Source organism: Lissotriton helveticus, chromosome 2_1, assembly GCF_964261635.1.
Source record: "Lissotriton helveticus chromosome 2_1, aLisHel1.1, whole genome shotgun sequence".
In the NCBI taxonomy this organism is placed as follows: Eukaryota; Metazoa; Chordata; class Amphibia; order Caudata; family Salamandridae; genus Lissotriton; species Lissotriton helveticus.
This window is the reverse complement of record NC_136059.1, coordinates 1,690,298,895-1,690,314,995: the sequence shown is the minus strand read 5'-3', so window position 1 is coordinate 1,690,314,995 and position 16,101 is coordinate 1,690,298,895. Positions and strand designations below refer to the sequence as shown.

Below are 16,101 nucleotides of genomic sequence, written 5' to 3'. Positions count from 1 at the left end.
ATTGTGGGATCCACTGTCTACAATATGAGGTGAGACCAACAAAGGCTCGAACTTGTTTCTGTGTTGTTGGTTGTGGTATTTGTAGTATGAGCTGGATGCGTTCCTGTGTAAGCTGCCTACCCTCCTTTGACAGCAAGTGCCCTAAGTATGCCACTTGCTGTAAACAAAATTGGAGCTTACCAGGGGAAACTTTATGGCCATTTGCAGCTAGGAATTCTAGTACTAGTAGTGATGCTTTAGCACATGCTGCGTCAGATCTGGCCGTAATGAGGATATCATCAACATATTGTAGTATGGCTGTATCCGTGGGCATTTGAACAGTATCTAGTTGTCTTTTTAATGCTTGGCTATATACGCTTGGACTCTCTGTGAGACCTTGAGGAGCTCTTGTGAATTTTAGAAGTTGTTTCCTTAATCACACCTGACTGTATTAGGTCCTGAATAATTAACATTAATGCTTGTTCAGCCTGAGGTGGAATTTTGTATTGCCTTATACGTGGTAGTTGGGCTCCCTCTTTCAGTGTAACCTTGTGAGGTGTTATTTCCATACATCCTACTGTGGTGGAATCAGTGGCCCACAGGGTGTGTGGCAAATCTTTCAAACGCTCATCTAATTCTCTACTTGTGTAGTGGCCCTTGAAATCTCGCAGAAATAGTCTGACATCTGTAGGTGAGCAAACAATGACAGCTCCTAATTCTTTCAATGTTTTTATACCAAGCAAGTTTTCTGGACATGATTTTGTCAATATAAGATCTGTAGTTGTCATGAGGGGACCAACCTGCAAGGGCAGTGGCTTTGACGTGACGTTTGTCACAGGTTGTCCCGAGAAACCCAGAGAAATACTTTTTGAACCCGAGAGAGGAGCCTCTGGGACCTCTTGATGGCTTATTGTTGTTTTACTGGCCCCAGTGTCTAGTAGAAACTTCCTATCCTCCCCAAGAAGTCGGACCTCTATAAATGGACCTGTCTGATCTACTGGAATGGGGATTAAGGGCAGTTTGTCATCTTCTCTCTCTGGGCAACATCATGAGAAATCTGGGTAATATTCAGTGTAGGCGCTGTCTATAATATTCATTTGGGCCATTTGTGTTGTCAGTGGAACTGAAGGTGTTGAACTGTCTAGGGAACCATTCTGTTTTGGCTGATATGGACGTGGCTGTGTCTTACCAGTAGCCAAATTGTGCTTTAAGACAGGGCAATCTTTAACGAAGTGTCCCATCTTTTTGCAATAATTACAAGTGCTTTTTATATTTGTCTGGCTACTTGGTGTCTGTTGACGCTGGGGTGAAGTTTGGGCTACTAATGCTTTCATCTTTGTGTCTTTCATGCGTTTCTTATTTTCTTCTTCATCCCTAATGCGATTCTGGTGATATTGTAGCATTTGTAACACCTGTGGAGGTGTATGTGCTTGCCAGGTACTTTCTACTTTTAGTACTCTGTCCTTAATGGCTGGCAAGGCGTTATCTACTAATTTGGAAACAAACAGATGCGGGTAAGCTTCACTTGTCGGCGTAAGGCCGCTATTTACCGCAAAACACTTTTCAAGTCTGGTGTAATAATCTCCAATGTCTTCACCATGTTTCTGTTTGCAGGAGGAAATGGCATCCCAGTCCTCCTTTTTCACTGTTAGTAACTGTGGTAGCACCTTTAAAATAGTGCCAGGAAGTGCTTTTAGTCTGTCTCCTATACCTTGACCTGCTACTCTAGTATTTTCGTCATTCTGAAGTTCAGTCCATCTAATGTGTTCACCTGCTACTTCCCAATCTTTTTCTCTTAGTTTGTAATATATACCTGATGGCAACAATAATTTCAGAATTGCTGTGATATCAGAAAGAGTATATGTTCCCATCATTAATACATCTCCTTATTTCTTAAAGAATCCAGCAGGATCCTTTGAGTGGGAGGGAACCATCTCTTTCATCCCTAGTAACTCAAGTTTTGTCAAGGGTACATAAATGAAGACGCGTTGTAGCGCTCCATTTGTGTCAGCTCTGGGGTGGACCTCTCTCATGGGGAACTGGCGTGTTTGAGGGAGTCTGTTAGTTGATCCACACATATTATTGAAAGATTTATATTCAGTCTTTTTCTGGTATTTCTGTCTAAAATCTATAAATGTGTTGAGAAAAACTGAACTATTGTGGAGGAACATGTTATCAGCGCAGTCAGACAGAAAATCTTCGAGTCTTGGATCATGTTTAAAATGAGTGTCATTGAGTGTGATGAGATGTTGTACCATGTAGAGACTTGCTAATCTTTGATGTGAGTGTGGTAATGCTAGAAAAAGTTGGGCTATGAGATCATTGTCATATATCTTATATTGAGAGACCCATAGGGTCGCAGTTCTGGCTATTTCCTCCTCCTCCGGTGTAAGCGGAGGTTCCTGGTCTAACCAGTAGTCTAATGCATTGGATGTATTTTCAAATAACTCATCTGGAGATGACCGTTCAGAGTGACCTTGGAGGAATGTAGGCGGGGGTGTTCGTGAATTAAGGGCGGAAGAACGAACGGGTAGGACTTTTTCAGTAGGTTCAGTAATTTCCTCCTCAAGTTTCTTATTCTCTTCATTTGTTTGCAAGTTTTGCAGAATAAGGGTCACCTTACGGGTGAACCTGTCTAGTGCATCATTTATAAGTTCTAGACTAGTGTGGTCGGATGCGGAATCTAATTATTCAAAAAGTGAAACTGGTACATTTCTTTCCTCTGCTTGTATGTGTTTTATGAAGCAGCAAAGGAGGAACCTATACATGTGCATTTTTACAGGGTGTGATCTTCTTGTAGTCATAGCGTTAATGGCTCGTGAGTTCTCTCCAGTACGAAGAAACTCAGAGGCCGCTTGAAGAAACGTGTCAATTGCTGGTAGATGTCTTATTTCTTCCCAGGAGTCATGAAGTATTTTACTTATTCGGCCCGCCTCCCCTGTGTTGCTCGGAGTTGGGTCATAGGGGCAGTCGGGAATTGTTTTACCTGGGTCTGGACCTACGGCACCCCCTTCTGGAGTGAGAGGTGGTGCGTTATGTTGTAAAAGGGGTGGCGGAGGCAGAGGGTGTTGAATTACTGGAACCTCATATGGAGGTGGAGTATCTAAGAGGAAATTGGTTAAAGTATCCTCTGGTAGTGGGGCTGTAGGCTGTGCTGATGCAATGTTAATGTTTTCCGGTGCAGATGGCAATACAGGATAAAAACCAGTAGAAATGGCTGATTGTTCCCGTTTATTCCTTTCACTAACTACTTCTTTCCCTATTTCTTGTAACTGTTCTTTCCTGGCCTGCTCTGACATTCTCTTACCCTTTTCAACTTTATGCAATTCCTTCTGTTGCCTCCTATGGGCTTCTTTTCTCCATAATTCTACTGAGTCACTCTGTGACTGGCGGACTCTCTTTTTCTTCCATAACTGTTCCTCTAATTTCATAATACACTCCATATCAAAACTACCATTTTCAGGCCATCTATATCTGAGTTCTAGGTCTTTATTATATTCTACCCATAAATCACAATAAATAAGTGCACCGACACCATGTTTTGCATACATGAAGTGTCCTGTAGTATCCCGAGGAGGAAGGGGAATTTCCTTCTCAAGAATACTCCTTTTGGTTGCAATCTTACGTATTTTCGAGAAAATAGGCATGATGGCAAGACTTTCAAAGATTTTAGAAGTGAGAAAAACACAAACAGAACAAATATCTTTACCGTACCCACGAAAGAGGTGAGTCCGTCTTTTATACTAGTTTAGTAGTCCTCACAAAATAAGTGAGAAACCCACAAAAACATGTATCTTTACCGTGCCCACAAGGTAGTGAGTCCGTCTTTTATACTAGTTTAGTAGTCCTCATAAAATAAGTGAGAAACACACAAAAACATGTATCTTTACCGTGCCCACAAGGTAGTGAGTCCGTCTTTTATACTAGTTTTAGTAGTCCTCACCAAAGATAGGTGAGAAACCAACAAAACGCGTATCTTTACCGCCCCCACAAAAGCTGTGGGTTCGTTTTTAGGTTTTGCCTGGCGAAAGCTGCGCTCTGCGCAGCTTTTTCGCGCAGGCGAAAACCTGATGAGAACTGTAGTGTGGCTTTGGGTCGGCCCTCGTCATTGATTGGCTGGCTCCGTAAATGGAGCCTTGCCATTGGACGAGGGGCCTGTCCGTCAATGCCGGACCAGACACGGGGGCGTTCCCGACATTCTTTGGCTTTTGCCGACGTCACGCGACGCCGGGAACGCCCCCGAGTCTGGTCCGGCATTGCCGGGACCTGCCTTTGCTGACGTGTCGGGTTTCTTTGTGTGTGGCGGAACAAATTGCAGGTAAGCGATGGTGTCTTTTGTAAAATAAATGACTGTCTGTTTTGAATGCCCCAGCCGAAATGTTTAATCACGTTTTTTTTTTTTGTTGTTCTCTGCAGGTTGCCGGGACCTGTTTTGCTGACGTGTCGGGTTTGTTTGTCTGTGTCGGAACAAATTGCAGGTAAGCGATGGTGTCTTTTGTAAAAATAAATGACTGTCTCTTTTGAATGCCCCATCCGAAATGTTTAATCACTTTTTTTTGTTGTTGTTCTCTGCAGGTATTTTGCGACGGCCCGGTGGGGGGAACAATTTCCGGTCGGGATCCTTGGCTCGCTGTCTGTCTCCGTCTCCGTGCTCCAAGGGATTTCTTGCAGGTAAGCGATGGGTGCTTTTGTAATCTAAATGACTGTCTTTTTTGAATGCCCCAGCCGAAATGTTTAATCACGTATTTTTTGTTGTTCTTTTCTGCAGGTATTTGGGACGGCCCGGTGGGGGGAACAATTTCCGGTCGGGATCCTTGGCTCGCTGTCTGTCTCCGTCTCCGTGCTCCAAGGGATTTCTTGCAGGTAAGCGATGGGGGCTTTTGTAATATAAATGACTGTCTTTTTTCAATGCCCCATCCGAAATGTTTAATCACGTATTTTTTGTTGGTCTTTTATGCAGGTATTTGGGACGGCCCGGTGGGGGGAACAATTTCCGGTCGGGATCCTTGGCTCACTGTCTGTCTCCGTCTCCGTGCTCCAAGGGATTTCTTGCAGGTAAGCGAAGGGGTCTTTTGTAATATAAATGACTGTCTTATTTGTTTTATATATTTTGCGCCTGTTCTCTCTAATGTTTCCGTGTCGGGTCTCCTCCGTGGCGTGACGACTTGCAGGTAAGCGATGGTGTGTTTTTTAATTTACATTTTTATGTCGCTGTAATTTCTTTTATGTGTTCAGCCTATTCTGTTTTTATTGTAATGTATTTATTTTTTGGGCCTGTTCTCTCTAATGTTTCCGTGTCGGGTCGCCTTCGTGGCGTGACGACTTGCAGGTAAGCGATGGTGTGTGTTGTAATTAATAAATGACTGTCTCTTTTTAATGACTGTGAGTTTTTGTAACTTTGTAAAGCTTTTTTTAGAATTAATTTATCTCACTTTTGCAGGTTTTTTTCGGCGTCGCTGCGTGGTCCCGGTTTTGGGCGTGGTCACGCTTTCCGGTCGCCATTTTGCGCTCGGTGTCTGTCTTCGTGGTACGATGGATTTCAGGTACGCGATTTAAATTTGTATGTAATTGTAATTTTTTTATGTGTTCTACTTTTTATAACTTTGCAAAGTGTTTTAGAAATTAATTTCTCAATTTCGTTGCAGGTATTTTTCGGCGTCGCGGCGTGGTCACGGTTTTGGGCGTGGTCACGGTTTCCGGTCGCCATTTTGCGCTCGGTGTCTGGCTTCGTGGTACGATGGATTTCAGGTACGCGATTTAAATTTGTATGTAATTGTAATTTGTTTTATGTGTTCTACAGTCTTTAGCCTATTTGTTTTATATATTTTGCGCTTGTTCTCTCTAATGTTTCCGTGTCGGGTCTCCTCCGTGGCGTCACGACTTGCAGGTAAGCGATGGTGTGTTTTTTAATTTACATTTTTATGTCGCTGTAATTTCTTTTATGTGTTCAGCCTATTCTGTTTTTATTGTAATGTATTTATTTTTTGGGCCTGTTCTCTTTAATGTTTCCGTGTCGGGTCGCCTTCGTGGCGTGACGACTTGCAGGTAAGCGATGGTGTGTGTTGTAATTAATAAATGACTGTCTCTTTTTAATGACTGAGTTTTTGTAACTTTGTAAAGCTTTTTTTAGAATTTATTTATCTCACTTCTTTTGCAGGTTTTTTTCGGCGTCGCTGCGTGGTCCCGGTATCTGGGCGTGGTCACGGTTTCCGGTCGCCATTTTGCGCTCGGTGTCTGGCTTCGTGGTACGATGGATTTCAGGTATGCGATTTACATTTTTATGTCATTGTAATTTATTTTATATGTATTCAGTCTATTTTGTTTATATTGTTATGTATTTATTTTTGGGGCCTGTTCTCTCTAGTGTTTTTGTGTCGGGTCTCCTTCGTGGCGTGACGACTTGCAGGTAAGCGATGGTGTGTTTTTTAATTTACATTTTTATGTCATTGTAATTTTTTATATGTGTTCAGTCTCTTGTGTTTATATTGTAATGTAGTTATTTTTTGGGCCTGTTCTCTCTAATGTTTCCGTGTCGGGTCTCCTTCGTGGCGTGACGACTTACAGGTAAGCGATGGTGTGTTTTGTAATTAATAAATGACTGTCTCTTTTTAATGACTCTGAGTTTTTGTAACTTTGAAAAGCGTTTTTTAGAATTAATTTTTCTAACTTTCTTTGCAGGTATTTTTCGGCGTCGCGGCGTGGTCACGGTTTCCGGTCGCCATTTTGTCTTTGGATTCTTGCTTCGCTCGGTGTCTGTCTCCGTGGTACGATGAATTTCAGGTATGCGATTGGCATTTGTATGTCATTGTAATTTCTTTTATGTGTTCAGCCTGTTTTGTTTATATTGTAATGTATTTCTTTTTTGGGATTGTCTCTTTTGTGTTTTTGTGTAGGGTCTCATTCGTGGCGTGACGACTTGCAGGTAAGCCATGTTGTGTTTTGTAACAAATGACTGTCCCTTTTCAATGCCCGGGAGTTTTTTAACTTGGAAAAGGTATTTTTGAGTTTATGTATCTTCCTTTCTTTGCAGGAATTGAACGGCGGCGGCGTGGGAACGATTTCCGGTCGCCATTTTGTCATGGGATCTTTGGCTGTTTGTCTCCGTCTCCTTGGTCCAAGGGATTTCAGGTACGCGATTTAAATTGTAATGTAATTAGTATTTCTTTTACAGGTGTTCAGCCTTTTTGGTTGATATTGTTTTAATGTTTCTTTTTTGGGCTGTTCTCTCTAGTGTTTCCGTGTAGCCTGCCGTGACGTGTCGGGTTTCCTTCCCCGTGGACGAACGACTTTAAGGTAAGCGCTGTGGTCATGTATTACTGCGACTCGGTGTAGATAGATTCGAATGTAATTTGTATTTTCTTACAGGTGTTGTAGATTTAACGTAACAGGTGTTCGGGCTATTTGGTTTATGTTCTTCTGATGTTTCTTTTTTGGCCTGTTCTCTCTAGTGTTTCCCTGTCTGGTCTCATCCGTGGCGTGACGACTTGCAGGTAAGCGATGTGTTTTGTAACTAAACAATTACTGTCACTTTCGAATACCCGGAGTGTTTTTTACGTTTCAAAAGTAATTTCTGACTTCATTTCTTTTCCTTTATTTGCAGGAATCTGTCGGCGGCGTGGTGGGGGTAACTATTTCCGTTAGCCATTTTGTTTTGTCATCTTTGACTCGCTGTTTTCGTGGTGCAAGGACTTTCAGGTAGGTGATTTTGTTTTTTTTCCAAAGTAATAAGTGGAGCTCATGTGTTTTTGTTCGCCATTTTGTATGGTGATCTTGCCCTGACTATTCAGGTAAGTGCGACTCGTAGTACATACTTTGTTATGTAATTACTGTTTTGTTACAGGTAACTTCATGCTCCTTTGCTTCTAATCTTGGAATATATTTTTGTTTTGCAGCTCTCTCGTGTTTCCTTTATATGTTCGGACGTTGCCTACGTGCGCTTTGTTCGTGGTGCAAGTAAGCTATTTAACATGTTCGATATTAATCTCTCTTTTCGGCTTCTTTTTTAGGTACGTACTTTCGTATCGCCTCAACTGCTTGGTGCCTTTGCTGGTGTCTTTTGTGATCTTTGGCTCGCTGTCTTCATGGTGCAAGGCTTTTCATGTAAGAGATTGAATAGATTTTGTCTTTTGTAAAATAAAACTGTTTTGTTTCTTTGAATGCTCTATATTTTTAAATACATATATTATGCTTACTTTAATATTTATTTTATATCGTGTGCTTTCTGTGTAGGGAATTATTGCAAAGAGCTATCGTGTTTTTCTACTTTAACAAAATGATATTCACCAGCACTTCTTTTTGTATTTGCAGGCAGCGTGGCGCCAACTCGTCTACCACTAAGCTTTGATATTCAAGATCGGCTAAAGTCGCACATAGCCACTAAGTACTCTAACGAGTCACAGCATCCACGACCTTTTCATTCGGCCAGACAGCCTCCTATCAGCAATTTACATATGTCGAGACAGCAACATCCTAAACAACATCTCACCTACATGTTCTTAACAACAAACTTTGCAAGTCTTTTGTTATTTAATGAACTAACTGCGTTTTTTGTCTTCCACAGTATGTAAAGGACTACAGCCACGGAAAGAAACATTTCTTCGAGCGAGCTCAGAAGGTATACTTCGAGACAGTGGACTGGAGCCTCTCGATTTCTCGACCGATCTCAGGAGGTATACTTCGAGACAGCGGACTGGAGCCTTTCGACATAAACTGTAAGTTACTTGCCTGTCTGTGAAAGTAATTTGTCCTTTTGAGCAGCGGTATTACGACCACAATTTGCAGTTTTACACACGCAAACAAAGCAGTAATAATATGAATGACTTTAGAATTAAATTGTGTTGTCTATACGTTTGTCCAATTTCACCATGTTTTTGTTTAATGCGTTTGAGTACTTTTTGGTACATCGCCAATAGGTACATTTACGATATGAATGTTGTTGCATGTCTCCTTTATTCATGAACTTTTCAAATTCAAACAAATGCTTACATTGTAAGGACCTCTGTTTATTCAAATTCGCCATTATGTACATTTTGGATGCCTTGTTTGTGCGATGCCACATTTTTTTTTATATGCAGAAATCGTGGGGCTGAGTTAGCTGACCACAAGCATGTATTTGTCGCAACACTACATTTAGTCAAAGCATGAAGGCCTGTTACATTTACTGAGAGCATAAAGAACAGTTAGGATAAGGTGAGACCGACGAGTTTCAGTGCAAAGTTATACATCGGGAAACTGTGCATTTAGGAGAAAAATGTAGGTAGATTTACGATATAAATTTTTGCGCATGTCTACTTTATTCATGGCCTTTGAAAATTAGAACACATGCTTACTTTGTAAGGCCTTGCTGTTTAATCCAATTCCTCATTAGGTACATTTTGGATGCCTTGTTTGTGCGATGCCAGATTTTAGTTCATATGCTCAAATCGTAGGGCTGAGAGTTAACTGAGCACAAGCATGTGTTTGGCGCAACACTCGATTTAGTCAGAGCATGAAGGGCCGTTACATTTACTGAGAGCATAAAGAACAGTTAGGATAAGGTGAGACACGACGACTTTCAGTGCAAAGTTATACATCGGCAAACTGCATTTATGAGGAAAATGTTTGCGCATGTAAGTTTAGCCCTTTCCGTGAAAGTAATTTGTCCCTTTTTAGTTAATATGCTCAAATCGTAGGGCTGAAAGTTAGCTGAGCACAAGCATGTGTTTGTCGCAACACTAGATTTAGTCATTGCATGAAGGCCCGTTACATTTACTGAGAGCATAAAGAACAGTTAGGATAAGGTGAGACACGACGACTTTCAGTGCAAAGTTATACATCGGCAAACTCAGCATTTAAGAGGAAAATGTTTGCGCATGTAAGTTTCGCCATTTCTGTGAAAGTCATATACTGAGAGCATAAAGAACAGTTAGGATAAGGTGAGACCGACAAGTTTCAGTGCAAAGTTATACATCGGCAAACTGTGCATTTAGGAGAAAAATGTAGGTAGATTTACGATATAAATGTTTGCGCATGTCTACTTTATTCATGGCCTTTGAAAATTCGAACACATGCTTACTTTGTAAGGCCTTGCTGTTTAATGCAATTCGTCATTATGTACATTTTGGATGCCTTGTTTGTGCGATGCCAGATTTTATTTCATATGCTCAAATCGTAGGGCTGAGAGTTAGATGAGCACAAGCATGTGTTTGTCGCAACACTAGATTTAGTCATTGCATGAAGGCCCGTTACATTTACTGAGAGCATAAAGAACAGTTAGGATAAGGTGAGACACGACGACTTTCAGTGCAAAGTTATACATCGGTAAACTGCATAAAGGAGGAAAATGTTTGCGCATGTAAGTTTAGCCCTTTCTGTGAAAGTAATTTGTTTCCTTTTTTATTTAATATGCTCAAATCGTAGGGATGAGAGTTAGATGAGCACAAGCATGTGTTTGTCGCAACACTAGATTTAGTCAGAGCATGAAGGCCCGTTACATTTACTGAGAGCATAAAGAACAGTTAGGGTAAGGTGAGACACGACGACTTTCAGTGCAAAGTTATACATGGGCAAACTGTGCATTTAGGATGAAAATGTTTGCGCATGTAAGTTCAGGCCTTTCTGTGAAAGTAATCTGTTCTTTTGAGCAGCGGTATTACGAGCACATTTTTCAGTTTTTATACGCGCAAACAAAGCCTTTCGACATAAACTGTAAGTTACTTGCCTGTCTGTGAAAGTAATTTGTCCTTTTGAGCAGCGGTATTACGACCACAATTTGCAGTTTTACACACGCAAACAAAGCAGTAATAATATGAATGACTTTAGAATTAAATTGTGGTGCCTATACGTTTGTCCAATTTCACCATGTTTTTGTCTAATGCGTTTGAGTACTTTTTGGTACATCGCCAATAGGTACATTTACGATATGAATGTTGTCGCATGTCTCCTTTATTCATGAACTTTTCAAATTCAAACAAATGCTTACATTGTAAGGACCTCTGTTTATTCAAATTCGCCATTATGTACATTTTGGTTGCCTTGTTTGTGCGATGCCACATTTTTTTTTATATGCAGAAATCGTGGGGCTGAGTTAGCTGACCACAAGCATGTATTTGTCGCAACACTACATTTAGTCAAAGCATGAAGGCCTGTTACATTTACTGAGAGCATAAAGAACAGTTAGGATAAGGTGAGACCGACGAGTTTCAGTGCAAAGTTATACATCGGGAAACTGTGCATTTAGGAGAAAAATGTAGGTAGATTTACGATATAAATTTTTGCGCATGTCGACTTTATTCATGGCCTTTGAAAATTAGAACACATGCTTACTTTGTAAGGCCTTGCTGTTTAATCCAATTCCTCATTATGTACATTTTGGATGCCTTGTTTGTGCGATGCCAGATTTTAGTTCATATGCTCAAATCGTAGGGCTGAGAGTTAACTGAGCACAAGCATGTGTTTGGCGCAACACTCGATTTAGTCAGAGCATGAAGGGCCGTTACATTTACTGAGAGCATAAAGAACAGTTAGGATAAGGTGAGACACGACGACTTTCAGTGCAAAGTTATACATCGGCAAAATGCATTTATGAGGAAAATGTTTGCGCATGTAAGTTTAGCCCTTTCTGTGAAAGTAATTTGTCCCCTTTTTTAGTTAATATGCTCAAATCGTAGGGCTGACAGTTAGCTGAGCACAAGCATGTGTTTGTCGCAGCACTAGATTTAGTCATTGCATGAAGGCCCGTTACATTTACTGAGAGCATAAAGAACAGTTAGGATAAGGTGAGACACGACGACTTTCAGTGCAAAGTTATACATCGGCAAACTCAGCATTTAAGAGGAAAATGTTTGCGCATGTAAGTTTCGCCATTTCTGTGAAAGTCATTTGTCCCAGATTTTATACTGAGAGCATAAAGAACAGTTAGGATAAGGTGAGACCGACGAGTTTCAGTGCAAAGTTATACATCGGCAAACTGTGCATTTAGGAGAAAAATGTAGGTAGATTTACGATATAAATGTTTGCGCATGTCTACTTTATTCATGGCCTTTGAAAATTCGAACACATGCTTACTTTGTAAGGCCTTGCTGTTTAATGCAATTCGTCGTTATGTACATTTTGGATGCCTTGTTTGTGCGATGCCAGATTTTATTTCATATGCTCAAATCGTAGGGCTGAGAGTTAGATGAGCACAAGCATGTGTTTGTCGCAACACTAGATTTAGTCATTGCATGAAGGCCCGTTACATTTACTGAGAGCATAAAGAACAGTTAGGATAAGGTGAGACACGACGACTTTCAGTGCAAAGTTATACATCGGTAAACTGCATAAAGGAGGAAAATGTTTGCGCATGTAAGTTTAGCCATTTCTGTGAAAGTCATTTGTCCCAGATTTTATACTGAGAGCATAAAGAACAGTTAGGATAAGGTGAGACCGACGAGTTTCAGTGCAAAGTTATACATCGGCAAACTGTGCATTTAGGAGAAAAATGTAGGTAGATTTACGATATAAATGTTTGCGCATGTCTACTTTATTCATGGCCTTTGAAAATTCGAACACATGCTTACTTTGTAAGGCCTTGCTGTTTAATGCAATTCGTCGTTATGTACATTTTGGATGCCTTGTTTGTGCGATGCCAGATTTTATTTCATATGCTCAAATCGTAGGGCTGAGAGTTAGATGAGCACAAGCATGTGTTTGTCGCAACACTAGATTTAGTCATTGCATGAAGGCCCGTTACATTTACTGAGAGCATAAAGAACAGTTAGGATAAGGTGAGACACGACGACTTTCAGTGCAAAGTTATACATCGGTAAACTGCATAAAGGAGGAAAATGTTTGCGCATGTAAGTTTAGCCCTTTCTGTGAAAGTAATTTGTTTCCTTTTTTATTTAATATGCTCAAAACGTAGGGATGAGAGTTAGATGAGCACAAGCATGTGTTTGTCGCAACACTAGATTTAGTCAGAGCATGAAGGCCCGTTACATTTACTGAGAGCATAAAGAACAGTTAGGGTAAGGTGAGACACGACGACTTTCAGTGCAAAGTTATACATGGGCAAACTGTGCATTTAGGATGAAAATGTTTGCGCATGTAAGTTCAGGCCTTTCTGTGAAAGTAATCTGTTCTTTTGAGCAGCGGTATTACGAGCACATTTTTCAGTTTTTATACGCGCAAACAAATCAGTAATAATACGTATCACTTTAGATTTAAATTGTCTTGCATATACATTTGCCCAATTTCCCCAATTTCCCCATGTTTTTGTTTAATGCCTTTGAGTTCTTTTTCATACATCGCCAATAGGTACATTTACGATATAAATGTTTGCAAACTGTGCATTTAGGATGAAAATGTTTGCGCATGTAAGTATGCCTTTCTGTGAAACTAATTTGCAGTAAGAATACGTATCACTTTACAATTAAATTGTGTTGTATATACATTTGGCCAATTTCACCATGTTTTTGGTTAATCTATTTCAGTTCTTTAGGTAAGACTAATCTTTCACACACACATATATATATATATATATGTTCAGTTACAACTTTAGTTCACAAACTGCTTTGCACGATGCGAGAAATTAAATCAAACACTGACAACATTCCTTGTTTTATTTTCACTCCGTGCATTTGCGGAGTTCTATATTTTTAAAGGCACATACAAACCAGTAACGTGACGCAAATAATTGCCATACTATTACATTACAACGCATTAATCGCTAATACGCAAAGCTTTACCTAAGATTCAATTTGCACAGTTTGCATGAGAAAATCACTGCTTTTTTTGCCTGCACTCATAATATTTTGCTAATGCTATTTTTGTTTTATAGGGTAAAAAAGTAGACGTTTGTTGCAACTGACCCATCGACTACACAATTTGAAATTCGTTATATAAACACGGTATGTTAATACTTTATTTATTTTACTTTCTTTCACTCTCGCATTATTCTTCTCCTTTTCTCCTACTTTCTCTTTCTTTTGCTCTCTTTCTCTTTCCTGCATCCTCACTCTTCTGCCCTCACCCTATATATTCATCCCCACCTTCTTTACAGGTCCCGGCAGCAAATGCTTACATACTAAGCTAGCACATGCAACATACATACATCTCATTCTCTTGACTTCCAGTTCAATTTTGCATTTTTGCCTTTATCTCTTTTGCATTTACTCTGCATCTCCTTTCCCATTTTGCCATCACTCTTTCTCTTTTATTTACTCCTGCTCTATTCTTCCCTCACTATTACACCTACTTTCTTTCTTCTTCTCTTCTCCCTCTTTTTTACATGCCCTCTCTTATACCTTCTCTCTCCTGTTTTAATCTTCTTTCCTTCTATCATGCACACTTTCTTTTACTCCCTCTCTATTCAGCTCTCACTTTTACCCATCCTTTTCTTCTCTCTCCTGCTCTCTATTTTTTGCGTCCTCCCCCTTCTGCTTGCTATCTCCCGACTTATCTATTATGCTTATCTCTTTTACCTTCTCTTTTCCTATTCCTTCTATCTTTATTTCTCTCACTCTCTTGATATCTTAACCTTTTGCCCCTCTCTTCTTCCATACACTTTCCACCCTCCTTCTTTCTCTCCTCCTTATATCTCGCTCTTTTGTATTCCTTCTTTATTTCTCTCAATTTTGCACACTCTACCCATCTTACTTTCACACTCTTGTGCTTTTCTTCTTTATATACCCTTCACGTTCTTTTGGCAAAATCTAGTTCCTCCCGTTCTCTCTTGCACTCTCTCTTCCTTTTTTCAATTACTTTATCGCTCTCCTCTATATCTCTCTCCTTTCTGCTCTCTCTTAGTGCTTCTAATTCTCTATTTACAACTTCTAATATACTTCACACAAATGTCCTCACTCTTTCAATCTTTTGCTAACAGTATATTTTACTTTTACAGGACAAAAAATTTGCCATTTGGTGCAACTGCCCCATCGAGGACACATCTTTCAAATTCGTTCATTCAACACGGTACGTTCATACTTAAAACTTATTTTACTTTAGACATTTTTGGGTAGTACTTCCTGTCTGTACTGGGCATTCTTTGCTAGATAGTTATACACAAAACTTTGCCTTATAAACAACATTTAATTTAGTTTGGAGATGAAAGCAGCACTGGTGAGGTCGTAATCAGGAGAGAGGTCAAAGCTAAAGGAAAACTTATAACTAAGACTTTGTTCTTCCTGTCTGTACTGGGCATTCTTTGCTGGATAGTTATACACAAAAGTTTGCCTCATAAACAACATTTAATTTAGTTTGGAGATGAAAGCTGCACTGGTGAGGTCGTAATCAAGAGAGGTCAAACCTAAAGGAAAACTTATAACCAAGACTTTGTTCATACGTCTCTGCACACACCCTATATCTTCTTCCACATCCTGCAGCAAATGCTTAGATACTGAGACAGCACATGCAACATATATACATCTCCTTCTCTTGCCTTCCCTTTCAATTTTGCATTCTTGCCTTTCCTCTCTCTTGCATTTACTCTCTCTTGCATTTACTCTGCATCTCATTCATGATTTTGCCAGCAGTCTTTCTATTTTATTTACTCCTGCTCTATTCTTCACTCACTTTCTCCTACTTTCCTTCTTTTTTTTCCTCTCCCTCTTTTGCATCCTTTCTCTTCTACACTCTCTCCTGTATTCCCCTCTTCTCTTTCTTTCTATCATGCACTTTCTTTTACTCACTCTATTCTGCTCTCACTTTTACTCCTCCTTACCTTCTCTCTCATGCTCTTTCTATCTTGCGTCTCGGCTTGCTCTCTCTTTACTTATGCTTGCTCTCTCCCTACTTACCTATTATGATTATCTCTCCTTCTCTCTCTTTTCCTATTCCTTCTATCTTTATCTCTCTCCCTCTTGCTCTCTTACCTTTTGCCCCTCTCTTCTTCTTGCATACCCTTTCATCTCTCTCATTTCTTTCTCTACTTCCTAGATGTAGCTGTCTCTTGAATTCATTCTTTATCTCTCTATTTCCTGCGTCCTTTCTCCTTTCTGCTTGCTCTCTCCCTCCTTTTCTATCATGTTTATCTCTCATGCCCTCTCTTTTCCTATTCCTTCTATCTTTATCTCTCCCTCTTGCTCTGTTACCTTTTGCCCCTCTTCTTCTTGCATACCCTTTCCATCTCTCTCCTTTCTTTCTCTACTTCCTAAATGTAGCTGT

The 16,101-nt window shown here is 40.1% G+C and overlaps 1 protein-coding gene and 1 long non-coding RNA gene across 5 annotated transcripts; both read left to right on the top strand.

The window, feature by feature from the left end:
* The first annotated feature begins 4,458 nt into the window (after positions 1–4,458).
* Positions 4,459–8,135, top strand: LOC144819906 (uncharacterized). 4 transcript variants are annotated; one of them, XM_078677616.1, is made up of 10 exons: positions 4,459–4,650; positions 4,748–4,842; positions 5,420–5,522; positions 5,625–5,727; positions 6,137–6,240; positions 6,344–6,385; positions 6,658–6,759; positions 6,873–6,901; positions 7,010–7,107; positions 7,211–8,135. In XM_078677616.1, the coding sequence occupies exons 1-9, from the start codon at positions 4,504–4,506 to the stop codon at positions 7,014–7,016; spliced, it is 732 nt and encodes a 243-aa protein (XP_078533742.1). In that variant the 5' UTR covers positions 4,459–4,503; the 3' UTR covers positions 7,017–7,107; positions 7,211–8,135. The 4 variants fall into 4 exon arrangements, with proteins under 4 accessions (XP_078533742.1, XP_078533741.1, XP_078533743.1 ...); XM_078677615.1 differs by having other exon boundaries at positions 6,658–7,107; positions 7,211–7,272; positions 7,428–7,469; positions 7,580–8,135; XM_078677617.1 differs by lacking the exon at positions 6,344–6,385.
* Positions 8,136–8,183: 48 nt separating this feature from the next.
* On the top strand, positions 8,184–15,322 carry LOC144818851 (uncharacterized). Its single transcript, XR_013607170.1, has 3 exons — positions 8,184–8,690; positions 13,778–13,847; positions 14,840–15,322. It is a non-coding gene; the product is annotated as an uncharacterized LOC144818851 (long non-coding RNA).
* Positions 15,323–16,101: the final 779 nt, after the last annotated feature.

Excerpts from the sequence above, each read along its gene's own strand:
- LOC144819906 (XM_078677615.1), top strand. The coding sequence starts at position 4,504 with ATGCCCCATCCGAAATGTTTAATCACTTTTTTTTGTTGTTGTTCTCTG. Across the intron at positions 4,843-5,419 it reads CTCCAAGGGATTTCTTGCAG|GTTTTTTTCGGCGTCGCTGC; the intron begins GTAAGCGATGGG and ends TCACTTTTGCAG. Across the intron at positions 6,386-6,657 it reads CGTGGCGTGACGACTTGCAG|GTATTTTTCGGCGTCGCGGC; the intron begins GTAAGCGATGGT and ends CTTTCTTTGCAG.